Source organism: Pavona decussata, unplaced genomic scaffold, assembly GCF_977016875.1.
Source record: "Pavona decussata unplaced genomic scaffold, jaPavDecu1.1 SCAFFOLD_144, whole genome shotgun sequence".
Classification (NCBI taxonomy): Eukaryota; Metazoa; Cnidaria; class Anthozoa; order Scleractinia; family Agariciidae; genus Pavona; species Pavona decussata.
This window is the reverse complement of record NW_028145557.1, coordinates 22404-34684: the sequence shown is the minus strand read 5'-3', so window position 1 is coordinate 34684 and position 12281 is coordinate 22404. Positions and strand designations below refer to the sequence as shown.

At 39.5% G+C, this 12281-nt stretch overlaps 1 protein-coding gene across 1 annotated transcript; it reads right to left on the bottom strand.

The window, feature by feature from the left end:
- Positions 1-216: 216 nt before the first annotated feature.
- On the bottom strand, positions 217-12076 carry LOC146466377 (uncharacterized). Its single transcript, XM_085127423.1, has 11 exons — positions 12019-12076; positions 9875-10066; positions 9360-9743; positions 8545-8895; positions 7807-8049; positions 7324-7707; positions 5987-6337; positions 5282-5638; positions 3886-3973; positions 2683-2779; positions 217-831 (listed from the first exon to the last, which is right to left on the bottom strand). Exons 1-11 carry the CDS (start codon positions 12074-12076, stop codon positions 217-219), a joined length of 3120 nt encoding a protein of 1039 aa, XP_084983549.1.
- Between the last annotated feature and the right edge of the window lie 205 nt (positions 12077-12281).

Sequence of the window (12281 nt, the reverse complement as noted above, 5' to 3'; positions counted from 1 at the left end):
TGTCAGAAAATACTTTACTGGACATTACGTGTCTCTTCATGTTCAGTCAGAAAAGATATATATGTATTTTTTTGCAACATGAATTTTGATGAAATCGACAAAAATCGTTCAGGTGGTAATACATATTTGCTTCATACAAACAAACTATTCATTTGCCCAAAAATTTTGTTCCGTATTTTGAAGCTTATGATATGCCTCTTCAATCTTATAGTTAAGTTACAAGGTTAGGGTGTTGGAGATGATAATGTGGCGTTTTCGCGGCTTTGACCGGGCCGAGCTTTCACCACTGCTGCAAGGCGCTGTGTTGAAAGAGAAATTGAACGTGCAGCCTTCAGTTTTACTGATGTTCGAACCAGCGAAAAAAACAGTGAAGGGATCCTCGCCTGAAGAAGCTTGCTTGTGTTCTCTCGGCTTGAATGGGTGCTGCGAGGCTTTGACTGCTTGATTAAGCGGTGCATCGTTTGAACAGATGGGAGATTTCGTTTCGCTGCTCAGTAGCAAGGACATCTTGCGCTGTTGGTCGTCGGAAACAGTTTTGTAGGAAACTAAGCTTTTTGAATCCTTTTGTCCACTCTGCCGAGCTACATAATAAACAGGAATTTCTGCATCCATCAGCCTTGAAATGCAGGTTTTTCGCACAGAATGGTTGATTACATTTTCAGGCAGTCCTGCATTCTTCGCAGCCTTCACGTCAAAAATTCTCCGGTCTTGTTTTTTTCCGAGAGGAGCCCGACTGTACCACACCGGATCTGCAGGCTTTCTTTTGTCGTTTATTGCCAGGAAGAAAGGCGCCTCGGGTCTTTTCATTTCTTCAGGACGATGGCTGGCGAACTTTAGATACAAATGAACTAGCGCTAAATACTTCTCTGGAGCGATGCAAGTGTACCTGGCTCGTACACTCCGCCATCTTTTTTACGGACGTCCATGAAACATCTGCACAGCAGAATGTTGAGCTCGTTAGGAAGAATGTTTCAGTTTCCAAGGTTCTTGTCTCTCCAACTGAGGAACAGTATCTTCGCCAAATGTTCAGATCGTAAGTTGTCTTCTTCAGTAGTGTTATCAGGGCGAAGTGAGTGAATAAAATCTTGAATTTTGCTTAATTGCCTGTCTTGTTCAACTTTCTTCATATTTTAATGCCGTCGTTTCGTTGGGAGTTTCTTCTTCTGGGTAGTAAAATTCACTTTCGCTGTGTACACTCTCGTCTGAATCCATTTTCTTCAGAATTTATATTTTCCTTACATATTTCTACGGGAAGTTGTTTACGTGTACCTGTTGCCTTTGTAAACTTTCGGAACAATTTCAATTTGCCGCGAATAGCGCGGATAAAAATCCAGACCGTGGTCCGTATCGTAAAAAGCTGGACCGGTTACGAGCGCGCGATTAGCCAATCAGATTCGAGGATTTGAGATTCCGGCCCGCGGAGATGCATCAGAAAAAAATAAATTGGGTTATTTTACACCGTGAACAGAGCTTCGTCCTTTGACCTAAATTTTTGCGATTTTCATCGGCCCGTGACCGCACCTAGGCCGCATTTCAAACTCTTGCAATTTTCTCAAAAAAATAAAATACCTTGAAACTTTAAAATACAATTTTCATAAATAGTTAATCCAAGGGAATCTTCAGGCGAAATATAAGAAATTCGACCAAGTGGTCGCTGCAATGCAGTTCTCGATTCTTACAGGCAGCCGCTGTTAATTAGGCAAACCTCACCAAACTTTGCTTAATTACAGTCTTTAATCACATTTAATTGTTCATTGAATAATCCTTACTTTCAAACAGCATTTAAACATTTCTTTGTCGTTTTTTTTATTATTTTAGTCGATTTGAACGATTTTCTGAGGTTTTGGAGAAATCGCGAAATCCAACGTAATAGATCAAGGTTTCATTGCACAGCTTTCCTGGTCTTGAGGCTACGAAAGCTACGAAAGGTGGGTACTAGGCTGCGTTGCTGTCGTTTCCGTTTCTAAAAAAATGTAGGAGTGGATGGGAGGGGCCGGGAGATTAATGAATCCTTCCTCACCTCTCCCCCTCCCCCTTCCAACTCCCTCCGGTCCTACTTTTTTGCTCCTTCTTTTCCCAATGCCCTCGCGCGTCTTTCAAAGGAAGGAAACGGAAACGACTGCTACACAGGCTAGGTGAATACAAACGCCAGCCTAAGGATTAAGCAATTGTTTAAGCAAGGCTACTGTTTTCTATTGTTACTTTATTGGTATTATTGCATTTCAGTTCCTTAGACCCATTTCGTAAACTATTAGTGACTGAAGCGGCCGAATAATAAGTAAAAGAGTCTCCTTTAAACGTGGTCTTTTTATTGCGGACTTTTTAAGCATTTTCAGGATAAATGACTAAGTTTGCTTAAAATGTTTTACTTACAATTGCTTATGCAATATTCCTTTGAATTTCATACAGAAAACAGTTTTTTAAGTTAAGTAAAAATGTACTCAATTAGGGCGGACGTTCCTTAACTGTTTACTCTCAACTTAAATTTTAAGCCTTATAACTGTTTAATAATGGTATAATAATTACGTTAAAAGCCAAAATCTTCAAACTTTATTTTTCATATCATTGAGAATAACGGAAAACTACTGGGAACATTCCTCCACTCTATTCGTGAGATTGTTTTCGTTTTGATTTTAAGAAGATAACTTATGCTAGTATGTTAACATCTGCATGGGAGGTTACTCCATACAGTTTAATGCCACCGTCGTCCACGCAGACAGGATTTGTCTCGTGCTTGATATTCCTGCTTTGGCCTTTATCTTTGAAGTCCACTTTCTTCCTGCACCAAAGCAAACAAACAGTCATCAAGACTTGATCTCTGGAATTTTATTTTGAAAATCATGTTCTTGACAGTAATTACCACGTTTTATTAAAAACTGGATCATTGTATAATGCAATTCCAGGGATTTGATTGGCTTTGCGGCCATGGTATATGAAACATTATACCATGCCCGAGAAATGGCGAACATTAAATTGGCTTCTAATTGTTCTTGCAAAGCGAAATGAGCAGAACCTAGCAATATTCCTTGATTGTTTTTAAGACAACAATTATTCCACTCGCGCTTGTTGGATATGAGATGATTATAGCCATCTCGGCGCTACGCGCCACGTTGGCTATCTGTAATCTCATATCCAACAAGCGCGAGTGGAATAATTGTTAAATATTCAACATGAAAAAATCCTCATAATAAGTCTTTTTTATGCGATAACCAATTGTGGCAATGTAGCGATAATGCAGCACATGCTAAATGTTAACGGAGGGAGGAGAGTAGTATGACACGACGTTTTTTCCTATCTAGATCGGACTTTTTTACATAACGCCGATATTAAAGCTATAACAATCACTCGAAAAAATAAATAGTAAGCCAAGAGAAATGAGGTCCGCAAGTGGAAGTCATGTCATGTGGGTATTACGTCATGATTACCAAATGGAAGCTATCTTGGAACCGCCAAGACAACAAAAGTTAACTGCGATTTAGTCACACAACCGACAAAAACCAAACCAAACTAACAAAAGGGCTACAAACATTACCATAAGAAAAGTGAACGGTGTTTATTAAAAACAGGAATATTCCACTTCAGCAAAAGATCCTTGTAAAAATTTGGTTGTGATAGTAGCATCAAATTCAAATACTAATCTACCACATCACGCCAGATAACTTTCTGAAAATTCACAAAGTTTGATGACCTTTTTCAAATATTTAAAAATGGCAAACCTTTAAAGGCGTCGGGAGCAAAATCCTTTTCACCACCGGTTAAGAGAGGTTCACTTTCCGATATAAAACGTAACAAGTGCGATTTGCTGTATATCGATTCCTTCTGTAATCATCTGTCTCATTATCTAACTCTTATTAGGATTGTAAGAACATTCCACGAGCGTCTTACCGTTTGTAACAAACGAATGCGACAAGTACAACCACAGCTGACAAAACTGACAACGCCAGCGGCACAACAACAGCAGTGATGTTAAAACCTGCAAAGTCGTGAAAAAATAAACTGGTGAAGCAAATTGTTTGTTAACGAAGATGGGCAATCAAGTTTTGGCCTTACAAAAATGTAATCTATGTTATATTGACAGGCTTTGCCGGGAAAAACATAATTATCCTTGGAAACGCGAGTATTAGTGACCAGTTGGAGTAGCTTTCAAACTATCGAAATGGTTTTCATTAAATAGTTTTAATGTCTTTTAGTTCATCAACTTTTTCCAAGGCGCAATAAGTTGCCAATCCAGTAGGGCTGTTTAATGGTACGATGGAATAGCACAATATGACGAATTTTGGTTGATAAAGTAAAACTAAAGCTGTCAGAGAGCGCTTATAATATAGCCCAAACGGTCAAGTGAATTAATGCATGTATGGGTCAGGAATGTTATTTCTGTCCAATCATACGTCCCAAATCCACTGGCAAAACCACAGAGTGTTAACTGTTGTTTGCGCGGCAAGAATTGTTTCGCCTTTAGATCTACCGGCTAATTGATTTACATTGAGCTAATTCTGGTCGTTTAAGCTCCAAGATTACTCATAAAGAAACAGAACAGTTCAAGTATTTGTCCTTTCACCGATGACTGGCGCTCCGAAACAACTGTTGCGTTCAACATGTGGCGCAATTGCTAATACCTGTATTATCCAATACTCTGAAATAAAACAAGTGAATTCAACAAAAAACACGAACGATTTATTGAACGATGAAAACTTATTCCAACTCAACAGTCACCCGATATTTTGGAAACAATTTTGAAGCCTTAACTATGTTCTTACCTTGCAACACCATTTTAAGCAAAATTTGACCTTTTTGATTCTCTTGATTTCGATTAAGCCCGACTAATAACGGTTATTCAGTCTACGGTTTTGGCGCGTGAAGTCCTCAAACATGATTGGCTGAAAACAATAAGCATTCCTGACACATTTAAGGTGATCACGGTTTTCCTGGTCGCACTGTAATTCACCTGGGCGTTTCATATTTTGTCTGTTATAAGATATTTCCTGAGTTGGGACGTGGAAATGTGATACAGTTGAGAGAGTCAAAAGCAAAGTGAAATAACCTATTTGACGGTTTGAGACTCTAGAGGATGGTCCTCGGTATCACAAGCATTATCATTAGAATACGCACTAAAAGAAACCCGATCCACGAAAAAAATCTTATATTTTTTGTGCAAATCAATACAGGAAAGCAACCATTTAATTTCCGTGGAACATGAATATTTAAAACAGGAACGTTCGTGTTTTAGTGTGAATTTATGTTGTCAATCTATCGAAAAGCGTACTTTAACACTGAAAATTACCTTTGTCTTTTACTTTTTGTTCCCTTTTCAGTTCCTGGTTACTAGCTGTTGTTGTGATCGCTATCAAGGATGACTTCATTATTGATTTCAGGTTAGGCCACGGCGATGGTGATGGCGATGGCAACAACAAGGACGCCGGCGATGGCGATGGCGATGATGATGGTGATGACGACGACCATGTCGATGGCCATGGCGATGGCAACGGCGAGAACGCCGGCGATGGCGATGGCGATGGCGAAGGCGAAGGCGATGGCAGGTGCAAGGGCGAGGGAGACGGTGTCGGCGATGAGGATGGTGATGGCAGCGTCAGTGGTAATGGCGATGAAGATGGTAATGGCCATGAAGATAGAGATAAAGCTACAAGTCAAATTGAGTTAACAAATAAAGTTTTAATAAGAAGATGAACATCTGATGACAGCTGAAAGGAACTTCCCAATCCAAACCTCTAAGTGAGTGTTATGTACGTGTGGCTTAACGATTCAACGCACAATTGACAAGTAAACCTTCCCTTCCCTGTTAACAATAAGACAATGGGTTTCACATTCTCTTGTTTCCTGTTATCTCCCTCGGCGCTGTGTGTTTGTTCTTTTGTCATTCAGAATCGTAACTTAATTGTTACCTGATATTAAAATAAAGACTAGATGCCCTGTTTTTCTGGAGATGGCAAATCCTGTCTAGTCCAAATTGGTGACAAACAATACTCACCCAAACCGTTAACAGCACTGTAGGAAGCACGGAAGCCTGTGTAAGAGCTCTTGTTATCTGATTTGAATATTACAAACATGTGGTTTGACGAGGAATATACTCCATCTTTTGGAGGAGTGTGAGCTCCGAAGAATACTCCCAACACCACTCCAGCGATATTCTCTCCGTCATAAACGTATAAAGCATCTGTGTCATTCTCGCTTTGCAAACTGAAGTTTGTGAACGTTAAGTGAATTTTATGTGCTGGAGCAACCGTGATACTCCAGGAGCAGTATTGACCATCCGGGTACTTTTGTGGATAGTTTGGGGATAACAAAATGCCGTAGGTACCGGATAGGCTTTGGTTACATCCTAGAAAATGACATAAAAAGAGAAGTTTGCTATGCAAGGAACTCGTAAACTTCATAATTTCGTTATCTTAAAGACTATGATTAGTCAATATTTAGTTTAATGTTACTCGATGATGATACTAAACGCGTCCAAGGTTTGGTTTCACCGGTATTTTTTACCTATATTTATATTATGCTTCTTCGAGAGAATGCTTTTACAATTTTATACAAACAATTTTGTAGCCAGCCTGTTTGAAAAGAGAAGAACTGTTTCACCACCTTAAAGGGAAATAACGCAAAGAGATGAAGTTACAGAGAACATCCGTCATGCGTACAATTCTAGAACGCTGTCGCGTTGATTACTTTTCATATAGCCTAGTCATTCTTGAATGTATTGGAAGTAACTTTCGCTAAAGCCCTGGTCAAACGTCGCATGATAGTCAATGATAGTTGATGATAGTCGATGATGGTTAAAACGCGCGCTCTCGTTTGATCACCACTATCATGCGCTATCATCGAATATCCTCAACTATCATTCACTTTGAGCGTGTTCAAATTCTTCATAATAGTTGATGATAGTTTTTCCCGTTTGACCACGCGCATGATAGATGATGATAGTTCTTTGGTCAGCTGTTTTTTCCACCAGCGCTCTCAAGATTAATTTTCAGTTACTTTTTTCAACAAATGAAGGAAAACGAAGCAGGCAGCTGCTTTCTTTCGTCGCGAAAAAATCACCCCTGCGAAGTTTTGTTTGCGATGTTGACACTCGGCAGGAGACTAGCACTAGAGGCTCACGGTAAACTATCGTCAGCTATCACGAGTTTCTTTGAGCCGTTTGACCACCCACTAGATAGTTGATAATAGTGGATGATAGTTTTGACTATCATCGACTATCATCGACTACCATGCGCCGTTTGACCAGGGCTTAATGGTTCTTACCACAATTTTTTAAATCAATATTCCTATATCAAAACTTGGGTACACATCAGCTTCCAGCACGTCACTCACCCTGATAGTAACAGTAATGAATTATGTGATCTGAGATTCCAGCACCATATGGATAAGATCCTCCTTCGCTGTCTGCATTACCTGAATCTTCATTATCAAATCCTATCCACTCCACACTAGCTACAGCCCACTTCACCTGCTGACATTCAGCTGAACCATAAGCCAGCCAGAAAAATGGAGTCGTGGTGGGAAGAGAGATAGGTTCTCTTTTATCGCCGTCTGTTCTACAGCAAAATTCAATCTTTGTATCTCTGGTATATTCACCATCAGGAAGTGTTCCCAATTTGCAGTTCCTATTGCGGTTGTCTTCGTCGTCCCATTTGACAAAGCCATTTGACAAATTGGTAGGGCAGGAGCCGCCTTTTTTGTAAATGTAGTATTGACCTGAAGCCAATCAAATAAAAAAAGTTGTATTAATTGTGTTTTAGCTTATTAAATTCTCGCTGACAATATGTTTTGAATAGAAGTATACCATTGCATTACCTTTAGGCCAGAGTCTTGGTTTCATCGCTGTCGAGTTAGTTGTTTTCATACAAAATGATCGTTCAATGTCCGTCTTGCTTACTCTCGCGTCAAGGTGAAGCTGGCTGGATTTGTAGCTGTTAGGACTGTTGTCTTCGGTGTCCTGGTATCTTCGTCCAATCAACCACTGAAAGCTATCAGCATTCGGACACCCAGATGCAGCTTTTGGTATCCCGTATAAACCCGCCGGCCAAACAACGGGCTCTGTAAAAGTAATGGTAGAGTTTCAACACTACCTCAACTATTTTGATGGACTATAGTGGGAAGATTACCAATCACCTTAACATCTGCTTCAGTTCAAACACTAACAACCAAGTCAATTTGCATATCTTTCGTACTTGCGAAGTTATGGAGAGAGGGAGGAAACGGATTCTGTCCGCCATCCCTCCAACCCCAGAAGACACAAAAACAAAGTCTATATATTGTTAACTATGTAAAGAACGGTTGAAAATAAACTTTCTCTTTGAGAAGCGGAGACAAATATGTTGACAAGGAGACAATGGTTTACACGAAACAGCTTTGTGCTCTTCCATTCTATTGTTTTCCTGTTATCTCCATCCAGACCGGGTATTTGTTCTTTTGTCTACAAAAGTGTAGCTTAATTGGAACCTGATTTGAAATAAAATAAACACTAAATGTCCTGTTTTACTAGAGATTAAAAATCTGAGTTAATCCTCATTGGTGACACACGGTACTTACCCGAACTGTTAACAGCACTATAGGATGCACGGAAGCCTGTGTAAGAGCTCTTGTTATCTGATTTGAATAATACAAACATGTGGGATGACGAGGAATATACTCCATCTTTTGGAGGAGTGCGACCTCCGAAGAATTCTCCCAACACCACTCCAGCAATATTATCTCCGTCATACACGTATAAGACATCTGTGTTATTCTCGCCTTGCAAACTGAAGTTGGTGAATGTCAAGTGAATTTTATTTGATGGAGCAACCGTGATCCTCCAGGAGCAATACTGACCATCCGGGTAGTTTTTTGGATAGTTTGGTGAATGGAAAGTTCCGCTAGTACCGAATAGGCTTTGGTTACATCCTAGGAAATGACATATAAAAGGTCGCATGGTCTGCTAGAACTCGACAATCTTATCAAAATTAATCAATCTTTGATCAATCCAAGTTTTTGTTTCACATATAGAACGTGTATTTATAGACCAAATGTATCAATGGCTGATGTGAAAATATTCTTTTGTCGGCACTCAAATGAGCCTTACTAGCCTCGCTTAAGATAAAATATTTTTTTGACATTTGACCTCAAGAACGAGGCTAGTGAGGCTAATTTTAATGCAAACAAGAGAATATTAAAATGTCAGCCATTTTTTTAATAGGATCTATAGCGTGCTTTTTCAAGAAAAACGTCAGAACGCTTTCGTGTTGATTACTTTCCATACATGCGAATCACCCTAGAATGTATCGCTAACGGTTGTTACTGCATTTTAAAAGAACCAATATTAATTCTTTCAAACTTGGCTACGCATCAGCTTCAAAGACGCAACTCACCCTGATAGTAACAGTAATGAATTTTGTGATCACTGATTCCTGCACCATATGGATAAGATCCTCCTTCGCTGTCTGCATTACCTGAATCTTCATTATCAAACCGTATCCACTCCACACTAGCTACAGCCCACTTCACCTGCTGACATTCAGCTGAACCATAAGCCAGCAAGAAAAATGGCGTCGTGGTGGGAAGAGAGATAGGTTCGCTTTTATCGCCGTCTGTTCTACAGCAAAATTCAATCTTTGTATCTCCGGTATATTCACCATCAGGAAGTGTTCCCAATTTGCTGTTCCCATTGCTGTTGTTTTCGTCGTCCCATTTGACAAATCCATTTGACAAATTGGTAGGACAGGAGCCGCCTTTTTTGTAAATGCGGTATTGACCTGAAGCCAATTAGATAAAAAAAGTAATAAATAATTCTTTCCAACGATATGTTGTGAACAAAAATATATCATTGCATTACCTTTAGGCCAGAGTTTTCGTTTTATCGCTGTCGAGTTAGTTGTTTTCATACAGAATGATCTTACAATGTCCGTCTTGCTTACTGTAGCGTCAAGGTGAAGGTTGCATGATGTGTAGCTGTTAGGACCGTTATTTTCGGTGTCCTGGTATATCCGTCCAATCAACCATTGAAAGCCATCAGCATACGGGCACCCGGATGCAGCTTTTGGTATCCCGTATGAACCCGCTGGCCAAAAAGCGGACTCTGTAAAATTAATGCTGATTTTAATGCAAACAGAAACATGCTTACCGATTGAAAAATATATATTCATTCAGTGTTATATTGTCAAGCTCAAATCGTTTGTAAATTCCATGCATATAATCTGTGTTCCCCGTTGTTTCACTCTGAACATTCAAGAAGCCTATTGATATTTTCATCTAGGCAGTTTTCTTCCCCTTCGGGGAAAAATAAAGAAAGACTATAAGAAACGTAAGACTAGTTTTCCTGTAGAGACAAGTCTCCTTCCCTTGCGCGGTATTGTACCCAAGCGGAAGTGAAATTTTTGTATTTTCATACTAGACTAACATGAAGATTTGATCAAGCAAAAGAAACAAAAAGAGACAGCAACAAAATTCACCAAACGTTCTTTCTATGGCCATTTTAACCACATTTAGACCTGGTGATGGGAGTGCGGATTCTTCCTTCGCTGATGGTGAACGTTTATTTCTTTTATTAAATTCCCAAGCAAACGCCACCAAGCCGTGAGTGCTTAGAAATTTATCCGGGAACATTTGCGTGTGCTAAGTTTGCGTTCACAGACGAGATTACCATGGCAACCAACCACGACATTAATTCTTTATAATTATCTTTTTTTTTTAGGAATAGAAATATTCCCGCTTTTAGTTCCAAACTGTTTTTTTTTTTACTGGAAGCGTCACCGCCTCCCTCGTTATCACCCTAACACCAATTCCTTATGTATTTGATTGTGTTGACAACAAGCTTGAGAGATGTTGATCAAAACAAATTAGAACTCTTCATTTCCCTAGCACTCTGGGCTTTGGCTCACAGAAATGATGGCAGATTGTGGTTGGGGCAGTTATTGTCAACTAGGGACGAACCCGAAGTCAGTTGGCCATTGCTGTATGTATCCATGGCCCGCGGACAGTTCTAATCAGATTTTCTTAGACTCTGGTCTCAAGCTTTCAGAAGACTACTCATATCCCATGTTGTGGGTGTTGTAAATCTGTCTGTAGCAAAGTTCTAATAAAACCTTAACTTTAAAAATTCTCAAGAAAGAAACGAAGTGAAAACTGTCCAACACGTGCTCTGGTACTGACTCAAACATGGCCGCCAACAGCCTGCGGGGTAGCCCGAGAAATAAAACAGTCAGGAACCCAGAATCCCGTGGGGTCCCTATTCAATCACATTACAACAGTGGGCACTTTGGGTTATAACCCTATCTAGACCGGGCCGATTTGCCCGCCCTCTATGGCTCGGGGACTATTTAAGCTATGAGAATGATACTTTGAGGATAAATCACACGCCCAGAAATGTTTCTTGATGCCCGCAACGAGAAGCAATGACATTATATGACATGTTATTATATTGTAATCATTGCTCAGTGGCGGTCATTTTGGATCCGCCATCTTAGAATTCCTGATTTCTTAAAACTTCAGTAATGCCTTAAAATAGAACGAAAGGTAATCCAAACCAATTAATATATTTTGTCAAAAAGGTAGTTGCAATGGAAACATCAAAGTCAATGAACAATAATCTACGACATCAAATTGTTTGCGGATAAATTTCTTATAAAGTTAAGGCATTTTATTGCGTTTGTTCGATTATTAAAAAGAAAGTTATTTAAGTTCAAATTCGCCGCTGCCGAATCCGCCTTTCAATGGAGTCCGGGTGGGTACATGTTATCACGAACCAAGGAGGCTGACAAAAGTTCTGCGAGGTAACCGAAGACTTTTCCTAATTTCTGTTATCAGAAACTTAATGGACATTAAATGGTTCGATATTAAATATTTTCAGATGCTGAGAGAATAACATGCACATTTTCACCGATACAATGAATAGTGTAATGCAATTCATTAAGGCGCAACCGTATTCTGAAATCAGAAGTACAGACGCGCTCTGATTATTTTCTATTTAGAGGAAGAGCGCTTCTGTTTTGGATTATGAAACATGCATTACGGATCTTAACGAAAACTTACCTCTTGACTCCACTAAGTACACAAACGTAAACAGGATGAAAATTGTCCAGAGGATCATCACTGAAGACACTGCAACAAAAACTTTATGTATTAGGGAATTGTGGGTAAACCTCATAACATAGGAAAATACAAATGATTTCTTTTAAGTGAACTAAAGAAGCTCTTCCATTTCTAGTAAATATACATAATCTGGTAGTTTTCTTTTCTGAAGGAGACATTGGGACCGGAGAAATTGCTTCCGATAAGAAAGTTAATTTTTTGCT